This window comes from Cryptotermes secundus, unplaced genomic scaffold (genome assembly GCF_002891405.2).
Source record: "Cryptotermes secundus unplaced genomic scaffold, Csec_1.0 scaffold400, whole genome shotgun sequence".
Taxonomy (NCBI): domain Eukaryota; kingdom Metazoa; phylum Arthropoda; class Insecta; order Blattodea; family Kalotermitidae; genus Cryptotermes; species Cryptotermes secundus.
Genome location: NW_019723908.1, coordinates 679,736 through 697,871, shown reverse-complemented (window position 1 = coordinate 697,871; position 18,136 = coordinate 679,736). Strand labels below are relative to the sequence as shown.

The following is an 18,136-nucleotide window of genomic DNA, read 5'->3' as shown; positions in this document are numbered from 1 at the left end:
GATAGGGTCTAATGTCATGGTTCGTGCATTTAATGCCGGACTGCTGGCTAGAAGTCAGTTTTTCATCCGGAAGGTCCTGCGACCGGCCAAGTCGAGCAAGGTTTTCCGTGGTTTTCTTCGGTCCTAGAGCAAATGCTGAGTTTGTACCCAAATTCCACGTTGCACTGCATGCCTCACATTTAGCTCTCCCATTGGTAACATCAAAATTTCGCCACGTTAGCTAAAAATTTTTACTATAATGCGCCCCTTACAGCGTCATAAAAATATATAATATATAAAAAAATCCGATTATATGTTCTACCCATACCAGAAGGACAAGCGGGCACTGCCTGGGAACCTTCAAAATCGGAGATATAGTTTCTTAACCCCCCCCCCCAATGTAGTGTCTCAAACTACCACCCCCACTTCTTCTTCTTCTTATTCTCTTCTTCCCAGAACTTCTCGTGTTCCGTAGTATCAATTGGCATCGGGAATGGTACGGAACTTAGGCCCCCCATACACACACAGTTTGGCCTTCCGATCGACCTTACAGGCAAAACTGTGACAGTTTACCCCTTCCCTTTCCTCCCCATACACGCGCAGATAAAGCGGCAGGTTTCATGCCACAATCACGGTCTTCCAGCCTTTAATGTTGAGTCACACACGTCACGTGCTACGGTCCTGCAGGCAGAACTGACCATAGGCCAACAGTCCAAACGATTGGCCGGCCGGCCGCACCACTCACGTCAGTTTTGCCTTTCAGTCTTCAACTGTGCAGGCCGAACTGGAGGCCAAACTGTGTGTGTATGGGGACCCTTAGAATAATGACCATCGTCAGAGGAAATCTTTACTTTCTCAGCACTTTAGTTACACAGCTAACATCAGGGGAGGGGGGAGGGGATCAGGGACCTGTGCTGAGTCCTGTGAGCGAGGAAGAGGAGGACGAATCAGATGATATCGCAAGTCCTGCAGTCTCAACAAGAGACCGGAGAAGAAATACGTTTCCAGAGTCTGTCCCCTCTCTGCCTCGCACCCTCCTGGTGCTGTAGAGTGGATAATGAAATGCTCATCCATCAGCCCAAGTTGCTAAAGTTCTGTTAGCAATGTTGTTATTTTCTTTTTCGCTACAATTTACTTGAACTTCACAAGACATATCTTGTACCAGCAGAATGTCATCATACGCCCTAACATTTTGGCTTTGTTCCTTTATATGTTTCTCGCGCGACGTTCGCGAAGTGGTCGCAGTGTGGACAGGGAACTGTCTCAACGCCTAGGCCTCAGAAGTTTGCACTAACGGTTGTCAACTCGTTTCAATCTTCCTTCAGTGTCGAACCCTACTTTATAATAAATTCAAACGACTGTATCCGTTTTCCAGAACACAATTCAACTAAACGAATAGAGCAGAGAGCTTGAGAGGCTGATAAGCGAACATGAGGTCAGAAGACTTCCCGTCTTTTACCTAACCCGAAAATGAATTACCTTTAATCTATACTGGGACAACTGAATCATGTCCACATCATTTCTTCGTACATCTGTGATGTCAGTTTTCAAAATTTTCCTCCACAGTCATTTCCCCCTTATGGACCATGCATGCAATTTGCATTATGCCCATGCATACTACATGTCATGCCCATCTCATGGATTTCATTATTCTAACATACTTGTTCTTCTCTTAGAAACAGAGATAAAACTTCGTACTGATACAAAGCAACAGGCAGAACTGTAAATTAAAATCGTTATATTAACTGTCACAGATTTGTATTATTAGTCAACACATGTATATATGTATATGATGGTCTTTGTGTATAATAATACATTTAGAATTGCTCGTGGTAGGAATTTATATATGCCATAAAATAGAAATCTCGTTAAGGTCTACAATTGTTTATTTGAAACATTTTTCAATGTGTTAAATATGCAATGAATTGCAAGGGACCACATTTCTGAGCGTAGTGATTAACTCTGCAACGAATGAACATCAGGACCAATAGCGCAATTAACAGATGATGAAAGATTATTACTATAAATTTCAAGTTCCTGATTATTAGACAACTTGCTAAACAAGAGTAGAAGATCAAAAGCGTTGTCCATGCAGCATAACTTTCCACTCCTGTTTGGCAGTGATATTTATAATTTTCTCTTCGATTGCACTCAGCCGTTTGCTGCCTGCAGTGGACCGGAAGTACACCGTATCTTGTCAACAATACAAGTATCTATGTAAAATTTGACGTCATCATGGTGGTAACAATGAAAAATTGCTCATTTATGAGGAGTGACGTTATACAGTTCTGTATATTATGACGTAAAGATCAACTGCTAAGAAACGGCTCGATAAACATGTTCTCACGGAGACAGATTCTTGGTAAAGAGCCCGTTGCTGGGTAATGCGCATAATATGTGAGAATAAAGATGTCCATTTCTAGGCAAAGGGGTAGTAAACACCCTTATGAATTGTTGAGACGGTGTTTTCCGTGGGGTACGTGCAAAATGGATATAAGACAGCCGTAGAGTGATGAGTGAGAAGAATGAAAACTGAAGGAGTACGAAGGAGTACAACGGAGTTCGCCTGCGAAAGGAAGATGTGTGCAGTAGTTACAGTTAGACTGCTTTAAATCCGTTGCCAGGATACGACTGATGAAGACCGAGAAGATTTAGCGTATCCCAGTAATTTGTGAGGTGGGTAGATTAGCGAAAGCGCTATAATGTTTTGTAATTAAGAGTGATTTTAAAGAAGGCATTAATAAATCCAATCATCCAAGTCAGAAGCCGTTATTATTAGTCACATAACGCCGGATACGTGACAATATGATTATCGGTAAGAATTATAGAAATGGAGGCTACGCGTTTACGTAAACGTCAGTAAATATCTACCACACAACACGGCGTCACAATACAGTAAAACTGACGAATGTATGAAGGATTATAAATTTTCACAGAGGTCGTTTTGAAGAATTCTATTTTCTAGGATACTCCAGTGAAAGTCAACGGATATTTCGGAGGAACGTGTAGCCTTCGCCTTCAGCGATGAAGAACAAGTAAAGCAAGAAACCAGCATGAAGCAGGGAGCAAAAACAGTAGGTTTCTTACTTGGCTTACTCTTCGACCTCGAAGATGGAGGTCGTATGTTCCTCTGAAACGGTTGAATTTCAACGGACTACACGGCGTGGTACACCAGAAGATGAAATTCTTGGAAAAACTATGTTAATAAATACCTTCCAATTCAATTTGTGTTTGTATATCAAAATGTGTACGTGTTCTTTTGAAAGAAGTGCTAGACTCACTGGCATACTTTTTAGAGTATGAAAAGTTCTTATATAAAATTAATTGAATGGTTTAAAAATAATTGACTAATACCATGAAAAGTGGATCTACGCAGGAAAATTTCGTCTTTCATCAGACAGTGCTTCACAAGCACCAAATTTTCTAAGGTAACCGAACAGAAAGGGGTCAAATTTATCAAAGTAAGACAGTAAATTAAAGCGACTATGAAATGAAGAGGTAATGTCTACCATTCGGTCCTTCTATCAGCGTACTTCACACCACAAACATATGTATACCGACTGTCCCAAAAAAATGTACTCACTCTTTGACAGGGATCTCAAAATCGAGCATCCATCGGGTTTTGAAGCGAGTCCATTGGAAAAGTTACAGTTCAACATTAACCCGCGCTCTCAATGAAGAATTATGTATATAATATATATATATATATATGATACGATTTAATAAGGAAGGGCTGGCATGGAAAATTCAATGTGCGAATTCATATGTTGGGTTCATACGAACTCAAACGAATTCTTGGCCAAATATATACAAAAATGTTATTTTAAAACAGTATTTTGTTTTACTTCGGACTTCCATTTAAACTCCTTACTCAGAGAACATGACTAGCATTCTACAACAGAAAATATACTAATGAAACACAAGATAGAGCAAATTTTTCACTAAAACATCAAATGAATCCATAATTCCCAAAAGAGGTACTTTGTACTAGTGTGGGAATGTGTATACAAAATTTAGAATACATAAAACAAATTCCGTGGCTTGAGTCTGCAAGCGAACTATACCGACCGAGCGACGGCTGCTTGTCCGCGAAGTTACTGCTTTTAGAGTATATATATTTTCCAAATTCTTTTATGTGGTATTTTGCATAATACTGACTTTAAAGTACATTTACTGATGACATAAATCTGTTTAAGGCGACACTGCCATAGTTCACACAAGAAATGTGTTATGTTCTTACATAAATATAAGCCCACTGTCCCTTTAACTACAAACCGTGTGTAAAAATGCCTCGTATTAAACTCACGGGCGATGATGACATCTATATTTACATCGCGTAGCCAATGTTTTTCTTGTTCGAATGAGATGCTTTGGAGAAATTTAATAAAAGTTCAATTTATGCTTGAAGTCAGAGAAAGCTTGAAAGCACACCTGAAAACTGCATTACTTGTATCACCTTTAATGCCTCGATAACAAAAGTAACAGAAACACGCAGAGTATTTCTGGTGATGAAGTAAACCGAGAGACAGACAGACACGCAAACCTCATGTTCATTTTGTGCACTTCTCCCAATAAGATAACCGACATTTATTTGGACATAAGCGAGAATATGAACAAGGCTCTCCGTCCACTTGGTGTAGATAGTTCTTAAGTGGGCAAGAAATGAGGGCCACGGTGAATTCAAATCAAGCCCTACAACCCCATGTGGGTTCCCTGCCTCCTTCTGACCTCGGCTCCATACATCAGCCGCCCACGCGCGCTGAGACACTTTGCATGTTGCGACAGCAAGCGGAAAAGCAACACATGATAGAACAAAGGACTTGAAGATGAGAGAGGACAGAGTGATGGTATATATAACGCTATTGACAATGGTCATTGTGAAAATTATGATTATGACGGAGAAGATCTCAATGTATGTTTCTAGTATAGGCTACGCCCCTCTATGACAATAATATTCTACCCCCCCCCCCCGCCCCCAAAAATTACTAAAATCCTAGTGAAATTCTATAGGGAAATATATGGACTATTTCTATAAACATTTTCAAGAGATTGACGCCCTCTGAATAAGACCCACCCTCCGCCTACGAAAAGACAGGAACAAGAAACGATATGGAGGCTATATGTAGAACAGCGTTCCACAATCTGTGGTTCACGGACCGCAGTCACTCCATGACTTAATTTAAACAGATCCCCACAATGTAGTTCGCGCTTCGTCAGTGTTTATGTTATATTACCTACGCCTATATTTAGGCAAGAAAGGTAAAGCTAAGGCACATAGGGTTGTGAGACGTCGAGGCTTCCATATTTTCTCTTGACAACTGGCTCACAGATTGCGGTAAGGTTGTCAGATTTTAGCGCCGGCTAATACTCATTTCTGTTAGGCACTGAATCGACCCCAGGGCCATATTGCGGCTGGAAGAATTACGTAAATTGAAGAAAAAAAACAAAGAACACTTCATCGGGACTTGAACCCCGCGACTTTACGGTTTGTAGCATAGTTCCTCAACCAACTACGCCACCGCGTGACCCCGCACCTATATTTAAAGCTGGAAAAATGTCTAGGTTACAAGTAGCGACTTCCTTTCACATCTCTTGCTAGCAAAGCTTTTCTGTTGAATGTTGCTTGTCATGCGCAGTAGTGCCAAATTATAAATTCGAATGATCAGTATGCGTATGCGATGACGTCACTCCGATTTCAACATCATATTGTAACGTGTCCGGGGTTTCGAGACTAATAATAATGAGTTTCAAATTGGATTTGATTTGAATGGTTGGCCCATACTTTTACAGTCACTCTTTTAATCACAATTAATGCCTATCAGCGACTCTCTCCATTCTGGCTGGACTGTGACTGTCTTCCAGTCTTCTTTTACTGTGACTGACTTAGGTCTGATTTACGAATCACTCACTTCTGCTTCGCGAATAAATTCCGAATGACGAACGAATCCTCATGTACGACTGAAAGCGTTCTGAGTTTTGTATTACGACCGACGGTAAGTCGGTCAGTATGTCTTGGAATAAAGCATCCATATGGGGCTTAAGACCACATTCTCATTACTGTCAGACATTTGGAGGTTTGTTGATGTAGAGCGCTCTCTCTGACGAGAGGACGGGTCTGTTCTTTATATCTGTTGCTGGTCCTCGCCAGTGCAGCCATTCTCGGGTCCGAGTCCCGTGGGATTTGTGACCGTATTTTACTGTCTCACATTCGAGACTTCCTTTTTTTGTCGCCTACCGAGACTCGCAGGGTTACGGTGGAGGTATTCGATTCCGTCTCCACACGGGATTGAATGCGTTCTTATCTGAACGGCAAACTTATATAGTCTAGCGGTACCCATGGGAACACATGTTTATGCTTGCGCGTAGCAACTTTCTCGTTTCCAAGTGTATACACGTTTCATTTGCGTATCTATCGAAACCTTTGTTTAACACCTAGCGATGGCTTGTGTTTAAGAATCGTATTTGCAACAGATTTGCCAGTTCCTTTCCTAGAAACACCTAATGACTAATTAAGCAGTACGCCATGAAGGCGTATGAGGGAGTGGATGTATAGATCCATACTTTCTTGACCTCGGCAGTAGTTGGAGGTGAGTGGTCAGCTTCACGCCCAACAACTTTAGCCCTAGGGAAAGAGCCCCCGGTACCCATTGGATAGGAAGCTAGGTGGGTCCCAAAGCGGGTCTGGACGTTGTGGGTAAGAGAAAATCCTTGATCCTACTGAAACTAGAACTCCAACCCCTCGATTGTCCAGCCCGTAGCCAGTCGCTATACTGACTGCGCTATGCTGGCTCCTCAGAAATGCCTACATGTCACAACACGTGTTACTGAAAATCTACAAAAAGCTGAGTATAGACTAATCAAAATATTCAAAGAATATGGTTTAACTGTATCAACAAATAAATTTAAAATAATGGTCTCTAAAGTAATACACCCTGTAAGATCAAAATTCTTAAATTGATACACCCTTACAATTACTCTGGGCAAAGTACTTCAGATCTGGAGATTAAAAATCCAGAAACGAATCTGAGTAAATTCAACGACATTTGTAGGAAGATAAGGAGAGGACTGAATAAGAAGATAATAAAGGAAACAGAGATTAAATCTGACAAAACTATGGATCATGAACTAAAAAAGAACTAAGTATATTCAATTTAAATAATATTGTGGTGTACTGACCCGTTGCTAAACAGTGACTCTTTAAACAGCGGCCTTTGCTATGTTACGACTGCAACATAGACGCAACAGTAGAAGAACGGTGTTTTCAATGTGGTCCGCGCAGCGACCGCTGCTATGAAACGACGCGGTAAACAAGTTCTGCAACAATATAGGGGCTGTTCTCTGCGTGATCCGTGCCAAGGGGCTATCTTGAAGACAACTGGCGCTACAATTCATTTGAGAGTTCAGGTGCGGATAGCAAGTACCGAGCGCGGGAAGCTAACAATGGATTGGCATATTGTTATTTGTACTGAAAAATGTGAGGCAGTCGGGGTACAATCCTGCTAAAACCCACTGCAGTTTTACTGGCAAGCTGATCAGAACGGATTGCGAATTAATTGTGTGGAGGACCCAAAGATTTAAATTAAGTTAACAGAAGAAATCAAACACTGATATACTTTCTTACAATATGATTACGGACAAGAAGACCTGTTTTAAATTTATTTCAAAAATGCAAAACGTACATATTACAGTCCTTGCCGGAAATCGAACTCCGGTCATCAAGCCAATAGAGGTCACGTTACCGACAGAGGTATCCCAACAGGTGTGTGGGGGCAGGCACTTGTAAATTCTTCCCGCAAATATGGGCCCCGTCCTTCATTTGAATACACGGCATATATAAGACACCATTTGAACGGCGAGCGTGACAAGTGAGGCATGTTTCAAATTTTAAAAATGTTCACCCATGTTATATGTTAGAACTCGTGTTGGCCTGAACGGCTTCCGAACCCGGATATATTGCATGGCAATGCGGTGGTCACTGACCACAACCACTGGTACCGGATCGTGATGAAAATGGAGAACTGGGAACTACATGGCCAGAAGCCTAAAGCCAAAAGCACTAATCAGATCTTCTACTGTTTCTTCTGTGTTAAGTAAGGAGCTAGGTGTTAAGCAATCATCTAACAAACTAACCATATAATTAATTACATAAACTGAGGGTATAAGACAATTATTGATCAGGTGATAGTTTCTCGATTTGGCCAAAATATTCGGATATTCAGGTTCCTGAACCTTATCCTCAGCCAAATTAATTCAGCGCACATATTCACGTACTATGTATGTATGTAATTTGGCGCGGCCTCATTTGAAACTTAATATTCATTAAATCTAATGTAGAAGTTTGGAATGTTAAATGCTAATATAAGTCATGTGAGCATTTATATTAAACAGTTGGCGGTAAGAAGTCGTGATAAATTTCCAGACATTGGCAGTGGCTAGAGCTCGCTGTGCATTTTCTGTCTGGCGTCTTAAGGTGAGGAAGACAATGTGGGACTTCCTTACACTCCCACACTTGAGATCCAAGTTTATGTGATCTAGAATAAGTTACCTGCACTACACAGTCTGCGAAACTTACATTTACACAAGAGTAGGGGTGAAATATTTTAATGCATTGAAGCATTCAACATAGGTAAAACAAAAACGTGAAGCTCTCTTGTTTCTGTTTTAATAGAAAAGTTCGTTGTGATGCCCTGCATTATGTGTGTGCGTGAGTCCCTGTTTTTCTCTGTTGGCTTTATGTGGACCCTATGTCTGTTGTCTATTGTTTCTTGTGACTCTTGTGTTTTAGTCTTAAGCGCAAGTCAGGTGTTCCACAACTTATTGCTTGTAAAGATTTCTCTTTTCAGTTATATCTTGTTTTTTCTTCCCCTTGCCACTACAGCCCCAGTGCGCCTAGGCCTACCTCCATGAACTTCTCCGTTCATTTCGGTTTTTCTAGATCTTACACATTCGGTAGGACTCCTTGCGCGGGTGATCAGCTCGTCGCAAGGCCTCTACCTGTACACGAACTAACAAACTAAACATCCATGCCCTGAGTGGTATTCGAAACCACGATCCCGGTTTCCAAGCGAGCGAAGACAGTACATGCCTTCGACCGCTCGGCTACCGTGACCGGCGTCAGTTACTCGTATATCTACCGTTCTTAAAACTTTTTTAATTGTATAAATATTTTATTATGCAATCTGTCCAATTCTCATACTCATGAATATAAAATAACTCAGAATTACTGGGTTTTTGGACTTTTTTTCATCGTCTGCTATTCTAGAGAATAGAAAGCATGACGTTTCGGAAACTGGATCTGTTTCCGTCCTCAGGTAAAATAACTCGATTTTCTTTGGCATCATGGTGAATGTTTTCCTTCTGAAGCGAAGGAAGAGAGAGAGAGCTCCTGCTAAGGATATACCTCGTTTGTAGTGAGAAAACAAGTGAGATCGCTGTTTCGTCAGACCTGAAAATGATAATGTCTGCTGAATTGTGGGTAGGACTCCGAAAGAAGTCACAGACTGTGTCAAGAATCTCTCTGATGGGGGGAGCAACATAATTTTGGAATATGCAGAGTTCATAATGTTATAGCAGGTGCTGCATGTAATAATCACTGCCCGTTAATGGGTTAACCTGCTCGGCCATATTTTTCTTACGGAAACTATGCCCATCAAGAGAAGAAAACAGGATTACGGTGTTGGAGAACTGAGTAATGGTGAAGATATTTCAAATCACGTAACAGAAAAGTGGAGAGGGGCCGGATAAATAACAAGAAGAGGAAGATGAAAGAAATGGATATACATATTTGTTGAATAATGTCAGAGAAAGAGGCAAATTCAGACCTTGGCACAGATTGGGGTATGACACGAAAATAAATCTTAGGAAGATACAAGTAGGTGAACAGATAAAGCCCTACATTTCATTCGAAATGTAGGATTAATAAAGAGTTAGTCGAAGGGAACAATAGATCACTGAAGGTAGCGGTGCAAGGGCCGGATTTCATGGCCCTCCCCTTATACATACAAGGCCGCGCCATAGCTCAAGCGGTTAGTCGCTGGCTTCTCACCGCGGCGGCCCGGGTTCGATCCCGTGTCTGGTCACGTGGGATTTGTGGTGGACAACGTGGAACTGAGGCAGGTTTTCTCCGAGTACTCCGATTTCCCCTGCAAATTTTCATTCCACCAGTTGCTCCACAATCACCCTCACCTATCATCTGGGACTGGTACAATAGGCCAGAAGTGGCCGCAGTACAAGGGACTTAGTCCCACCCCACTAGCAATAAAAAAAAGTTTCAAATGAGGATGGAAGATCGAATATGACAAACTACGATGAGTTCCCATGATTTCACAACTTAACGACTAATACGAAGCCATTAACATTAGTTTCTTACAGATTCTATATCACAATGGAAGTAAAGTAACGTGAAACTTGGGAATGTGACGCCTGTCGTCACAATCAATATCAGTACACACTTCGCTCGGTTCCCGAATCTGTTTGTTACAAACGGCCATAATATGAGCAAGACAGCATTCAGTACTTAAGTATTGTGACGTACAGACCCATTGTTAGGCAACGACTCAGCAAACACATTCCCGCGAGAGACAATGCGGGCAAAAATAGGAATTCTATTGCCAAGCAAAGGATCAGTAAACACGCTTCATTATCCATACAGGCTGTTTCCTGCGTGGTCCGTGCAAAATGGATATAAATTTGGGTTCAGGTGAGAAGAGTTAGTTGTCAGACGTTGAGATCTGGAGGCTGCGGGTTCAGGTGACAGAAGAAAGGAATTAGGCTGTGAAAATGAGATTTCCTGTACGATTTACAGTTACAGTGAGACTAGTATAACTACTGTGTTGAAATCCGTTGACAGGATACGACTAGTGAAGAAAGAGCCCTAGTGCGTGTGTAACTTTGAACTGTAAAGTGTGTAGAACGGCGATTGCGCAGTAATTACGTGTAATTCCGAGTGGAGTGCATAAGGTGTCAATAAATCCAATCATCCACTCCAAACCCCCGCCTATACTCACTCCATTTCGTGACAGTGTCATACAGCAGACCACACAAAAGCAAATCTGATGTTGTGACTCGGGGATGAATCAGGACATGGAACAGCCTATCTCTCTCATTGATACTATTATCAGTGGTTATACACTTCTTGAGACCGTCTCTGTGGTCTAGTGGTCAGAGTTCGTGGCTACAGATCTAGAGGTTCAAGGTTCGATTCCGGACGCTACAAGATTTTCTGAGAAGTAGTGGGACTGAAACGGGGTCCACTCGGCCTCGTGAGGATAATTTAGGAGCTATTTGAAGGCAATAGCGGCTCCGGGCTAGAAAACCGAGATTAACGGCCGTGGGGATCCGTTGCGCTGACCACGCGACACTCTCTATCTGCAAAAGTTGACACTAACTTCGCCGACAAGCGGAGGTCGCTCGGTCGGTATAGTTCGCTTGCGAACTACATGCCTCGGAGTTTGTTTGCTTGTTTTATACACTTCTTGATGACTTTTCAGTAATTGCTTCTTTCAAGAGCCCACAAGAGGAAGAACATATTGATTTTCGTTTAAAGATATTCAATTTCAGATATAGGTACAGCCGAATGAGAAATGAAAAGTCGGTCGTGGCTAGTGAACCGAAGAGGAGTTTTTGAGGACGATACAGCCTCATTTCAAGACACGATCTTCTTTTACAGACTGAATAAAGCCACGAAAGAGAGAGGGAGTAATTGACTGAGATTCGAAATTGACACTTTCTCAATATGTACATTTAATGGAAATAATCATTTCATGATCTAGCACACATTCCCGACAAGTTACAGTAAATTGAAACAAGACGGCTAGGAAGAATAATGCTATCAGTTTCTTTTTAAGAAACGTGACGAAGTTTCNTCGGTTAACACCACATATACACGGTGCCAAATCCCAGAAGACTGCTTTCTTCATAGTCACGGCCGTGAAAGCCTCAAATCTTACAAGTTTCACATCGTCGTCATACCGGTATTTATGTATTGAAACATGAAAATTGTTATATGAAATTCTTTCAGAATTCTGGTGGAGGCACGTATCGGAAACAGAAGATAATTAATTTGATATGACTTCTTTGTAAGATAATAGGAAACATCCGTTGGAAAGCGTATATACTGATTTCAGAGGGTTCTGATGATGGTGTCTTACATATGTTATTATTAGTTTCCTGGACGTCGTCAATTTTCCGACATTCCAAGATGAAACACCACGTTTACGGAGCTGTATCTGCTCCTGTAATCAGGTAAAGAGCAGCTGCTCATTCCAGTGACGGGGTTCTTCTTCTTCCCATTCTGTTGCTCCCACTTTAAGCACAGGACATCCGTGAAACGCTTCGTTTCACTTCAGTTTCTTAATCTTAGACAGTCGGTAGGACTCCTTGGACGGGGGATCAGTCCCTTGCAAAACCTCAAACTGACACGAACACAGAATAAACGCAGATATCTATGCTTTGAGTGGGATTCGAACACACAATCCCAGCGTTCGAGCGGGCGAAGACATTTCATGTCACTGCCATCGGTAGTGATGGGATTAGCTATTTTTAACGCAGCCAACTGAGGTGGTGCTACCCTTCACTTGAGGACGGGAGCAGATATTTTAGAATATGGGACGACTTTCAAAGAACTAACAACACTAAGGGAAATTAGTATTAAATTTAATCTTAAGGAAGTGTGAGGGTAGAAGGCGATGAAGTCGCTTAAGAGCACTCTCCTATCAGTGGCGCTGAAACTTAGGGTTCTGAGGCAAGACAACCACTTCGTTGATAAGCTGGTAAGGTCGCCAATGTGACAACAAAGGAGTACGTATGGTTGCTAGTAAATTGTGGCAATATTACCTTATGCTTAAGGCAAACAGAGTAGCCGGGGTGGCGTAGTCGATATAGCGATTGGCTAAGGGCTGGACGAATGAGGGGTCGGTGTTCGAGTCCCGGGAAGGTCAAGACTTTCTTTTGTCCAAATCATCCAAACCGGCTCTGGGGTTCACTCAACCTCCTATTCAACGGATACCGGTGGATCTTTCTCCGGGCGTGAAGCTGACCACTCACCAACTAGCGCCGAGGTCAAGAAAATGTGAATGTATATATCCACTCCCCCATACGCCTTCATGATATAGTTCTTAATTCGTTGATCAGAGGGACAACTTTACCTTTACCTTCAGGCAAACAGAAGATACTACTTCCATGCATCTGTCACAAGTAACATAAATAATATACAAAGAAGCACAGGCCGGTGAGGTGACATAACCGTGCTGAAACCACTCAAAGAAGGTTTATTAAGGGTTCAGAAAAATATCTGAATTAAAAAATTCGCGATATACTGCGACTTCACCGGATGACAAACACAGCTACAGATGTTAATTCTGTACTAGATGCAGAATCTTGATGTCAATATAACAACTGATAATGCTCTTAAACGAGCGTTAAAATAACGCAGATTATTGATTGAATTGCATGTCTGAACTTGTGTTTATCTGTTATCAAGCAATTTAGAGGCCACTCACGTCTGGGTAACCTCCTTAAGTGACCCCTCTTGTCGCAATTAGATACAACAGGAACTGTACCCTGCATATCAGTTATGCTTTATTTATGTGAAACAAAGGCAAGGAATGTAATACAGATGTTATCCGAGAGAAACATGAGAGAACGGGGGAGGATTTTGTTATTACGTCTCGGATTCCGCCTACTTCTTCAGTACGGAACAAGCTCACGATTTCAATAAATCCTACTTCTTGGCGAACTGATATAGCGCCGTTAGTCGACCCCGAGGTGGCGAACAATACATTGAACCGACTTATTCAGTCGTGAAATCAGACTGAAGAATATATTCAACTGTTATTCCGGAGACGGAGGACAGGTCTGGGAATCTATCATCAATCAAATAGCAAAAACCGAACATATATGGGATTGTAAGAATTGTTTTGAAGAAGGGGTTTAGAAGTCATGACAGGACACAAATTCTCTATGCAATACCGGGAAGAGTTCATGCCAGTACACCATCTCCATGGAACGGAATGTTACTTAAGTTCCAGCCTACCCAGCCTACCCAGAAACAGACAGACACAGCTATGAAAATCCGTCTGATTCCATTCCGTTTTATTAATGGAGGTAAAAAGATGGGAGCATGGGTCAGGCATTCTTAGCACAGTGATGGGCTGGGCATGCAACTGGAATGGGGAACGGATTTCGGATTTTTGTACAGAAAACCCCTTGAACAAAGTCAATTTGGAAGACGAATGAGGTGGAAAAATAACATTAAATACACTGATTATGGAGGTAAGATATTAAAATTGGCTGACTCCCTCACAATTTAGCTATTTTCCTGAAACATTACAAATTTAAATCAAATTTCCGGTGGGCAGGCAAAGATTTGTCATCGATTTCTAGATCCAAATTATGTTACTTCAAATATTATCAAAGAGGTTTCAGTAGCACTCCATAAAGAATCCTGCTTTCGTAGACCGTCTCTGTGGTCTAGTGGTCAGAGTTCGTGGCTACAGATCCAGAGGTCCGGGTTCGGTTCCCGGCGGTACCACATTTTCTGAGAATTAGAGGGTCTGGAACGGAGTCCACTCAGACTCATGAGGATAATTGAGGAGCTATTTCATGGAAATAGCGGCTCCGGTCTAAATAACCGAAAATTAATGGCCGTGGGGATTCGTTATGGTCACCACGCGACAACCTCTATCCGTCAAAGTTGGAATTAACTTCGCCGACAAGCGGCGGTGGCTCGGTCGGTATAGTTCGCCTGCGGACTAGAACCACGGAGTTTTATCCTACTTGAGTGGCCTGAAATTAGATCGAAATAAGGAGACAGGCAGGTCCGAAGCCTGAAGTCAGAGAAATAAGTAGGAATGTGGACTACTCACCAGAATCACTGCTTGTTGCATTGACAGATCCAACGATGGAACCCTTCCCGACATCCTCTTTCACTGCAAATGTATACCTCGACCTTTCAAAAATAGGCGGCCTCTGAGCTGAGTCCGTAACACTTAGAAAGACCTCCGCATCCTGGAAGGACCTCAGACCTCCTCCGTCTGTGGCCGTTATGTTCAGTCTGTGGTACGGAGCTGTTCTGGTCGACAGAAGACTAGGTCTAGTCACAAATATCTCTCCACTGTTTCGATCTATTCGGAAGAGTTCGGCGTCATTTCCGGCAACAATTCTGTATGTGATGGATCCATAGCGACCTGAATCCAAATCCGTCGCTACGACAACGACTACAGGAGAGGACGAAGAAGAAGAACCGCCCCCTTCTCGTAAGGAGACATTATACTCTCTCGGGTAGAAGACAGGCTGGTTGTCGTTCACATCTGTCAGCTGAATCTTCACCACTGCTGTCGTACTAAGGCCCCCTGCAAAACACGCAACATCGGTATTAATGCGACTAGAAGTTTCGAAAATATATTACGACCCATATATGAATATACACATAGACTGAGTGTGTTTGAGAACAGGGTGTTGAGGAGAATATTTGGACCAAAGAGAGGTGAAGTCACAGGAGGTTGGAGAAAATTGCATAATGAGGAGCTTCATAACTTGTACTCTTCTCCAGGTATACTTAGAATGATCAAGTCAAGGAGGATGAGGTGGGCAGGTCATGTAGAACGAATGGGGGAGACGAGGAATGCGTATAGGATATTGGTGGGAACGCCAGAAGGAAACAGACCACAGGGAAGACCAAGGCGTAGGTGGGTGGACAATATTAGAATGGATCTTAGAGAGATAGGATGGGATGGCATTGATTGGATAGATCTGGCTCAGGATAGGGACCAGTGGAGGGCTCTTGTGAACACGGTGATGAACCTTCGGGTTCCATGAAAGGCTGGGAAATTCTTGAGTAGCTGCAGAATTGGCGGCTTCTCAACAAAGGCTCAGCTGCATGAGTAAGTAAGTAAGTAAGTAAGTAATATGTATATACATGTATACAGAAAGAGGCAGCTGTAACAAGACAATTTAGCATATCACACAATAAGGTACTTTGCAAATTACAGAGAACATTTAATACGGCTGTGGTATTGGAACCAAATAAGCTGCGATGAAATTTGACAGTGGGATAGAGGACAAGAAGAATGCATAAAAACTTCTGTTTCGGAAAAACCTCTTGGAAAGCGGGCATTTGGAAGACCGGGAAGAAAATGGAAGAATCCTTTCCAATTCATTTTCATAAACCATTCAGCCACTCGACACTATACAGACTGAGATAGAGACAGTGTCGTTAAATATATCATAACTGAAGCGAACTTCATGGAACTAAGGCTTTCTTGAGAAGCCGCTAGTTATGCAGCAACTCTAGAATTTCCCAGCACTTTATGAAAGTCAAATTTTCATTACCAGATTCATAAGAGCTCTCCACTGATCCCTATCCTGAGCCAGATCAATCCAGTCCATACCACGCCATTCTATTGTTCCAAATTCATTTTAATATTATCCACCCAACAAAGTGTCAGTATTCCTAATGGTCTACTTCCTTCTGGCTAATGAATTCCTCTTATTACCACTGGTGCTATATGCTCTGCCCATCTCATACTACTAGAATTGATCATTCTAATTATATTTGATGAAGATTACAAGCTATGAAGCTCTTCATTACGCAGTTTTTTCAATTTCCTGTCACTTTATCTACCTTCGGTCCAAATATTCTCCTCAGCACCCAGTTCTCAGTCACCCTCACTCTATGTTCCTCCATTACTGTCAGAGTTTCACACCAATACAGAACCACAAGTAAAACTATACTTTCGTATATTCTAATTTTTACGTCTTTAGATAGCAGACGAGAAGACAAAAGGTTCTGAAATTATTGGTAACAAGCATGCCCAAATTCAGTCTCCTCTTAATTGCCCCCTGAATCAAATTTGATTTGTTAATGTCTTTCCAAAATATATGAAAGGTGCTATTCGTTAAATACACCATAAATAAATTAAATTCAGCCGAGGTAAAACACAAGAATTTGTGGGAAGAATTAATCTCCTACTTTCCTTGATAAGATATTGACACATAGAAAATGACGTGTTCAACAATTCCTCCACCGTTGCGTGTGTATTCGTTGCCGCGGTAACGTTTTACCGAGCCATTGCCTAGTAACAATAGGAGGATTAATGGGAGGTACTTATGTAGTACGCCGTTGAGATGGGCTCAGCTGCCATATTATACATACCAGGTTTCATAAAGATTGGTTCATCAATTCAAAAGTTAATAGAGGGGACACACAGACAGCATGGTGACCGCATAAGCCTACTTTCATTTTTTTTTCAAAATAAAGAAAATAGACTAAATAGTGCGTTACTTATACCCAAAAAGAACTGTCTTTCACATAAAACCATTCTCATGTCGTTCTTCATTTACGAGGCACCATATGGTTGGAACAGTAATCTGAAACTCTTAGTGGTAAAATGACATTAAGTTGCGACCATTTGTCAGCGCGGAACACGAATCGTAATCCCTGTCTGTGATTCATCACTCATAACTTGCAAATCTTTCATTCGTCTCTTTCTGTTCCTTTGAAATAAAACGATTAGGGGCACTCCCGCATCACAGCGAGCGGAGCGACGTATCCCAATTTTGTTTGTGAGAATCTGTCCCGAGGTTACAACCGTATCATTGCCCCCTATTGTTAAGCAACCCTCCGTGGTCTTGTCTGCAACCACGTGTCCTCTCAAGAACATCTCCGTCTTGTAGCTGCAGCATCCAAGTCCCATAGCTTCGCTAACTGAAGCATACCGTTATGCAGAACTTTTTACACATATTAGTCGATGGGAAAGAAAAAGTTATAGCTGTTTTACGACAAAGATAAATTAGTTCTCCGTGCTTAGGTGTAATATAGGATATGCGGTAGCAAATCTCGGCCCATTCTGGAAGTTACCACAAGATGGAGTTGAGCAGTTTTTAAATCCTGGCGCCGGCATCATCACCCCTCAGAAAGAGCCCTAGGCATTTATTAGATAGAAGGCTTGGGGGGGGGGTCACAGCTTTCATGGAAGTACTGTCCCGTTGAAGGGAGGCTAAGTCCGGTCTATTAGCCAGTAGCTAGATATTTCAATGAACGATAAAAGTTATACAAATTCCTCTGTGTCTATGTACCTCGCAATAATATCTTCTTAGTGGGATGGTGGTTGCTAAAGCTGTAAATCAATAACAGCAGGAATATTAATTGGAGATGAAT

The 18,136-nt window shown here is 41.9% G+C and overlaps 1 protein-coding gene across 1 annotated transcript in view; it reads right to left on the bottom strand.

Moving 5' to 3' along the window:
• LOC111862076 (protein dachsous) overlaps positions 1–18,136 on the bottom strand; it is a 657,337-nt gene that overhangs the window by 150,722 nt on the left and 488,479 nt on the right. Inside the window, exon 4 of the mRNA XM_033750539.1 lies at positions 14,844–15,329. Coding sequence (XP_033606430.1) covers positions 14,844–15,329 — 486 coding nt within the window. The remainder of the gene's footprint in view (positions 1–14,843; positions 15,330–18,136) is intronic.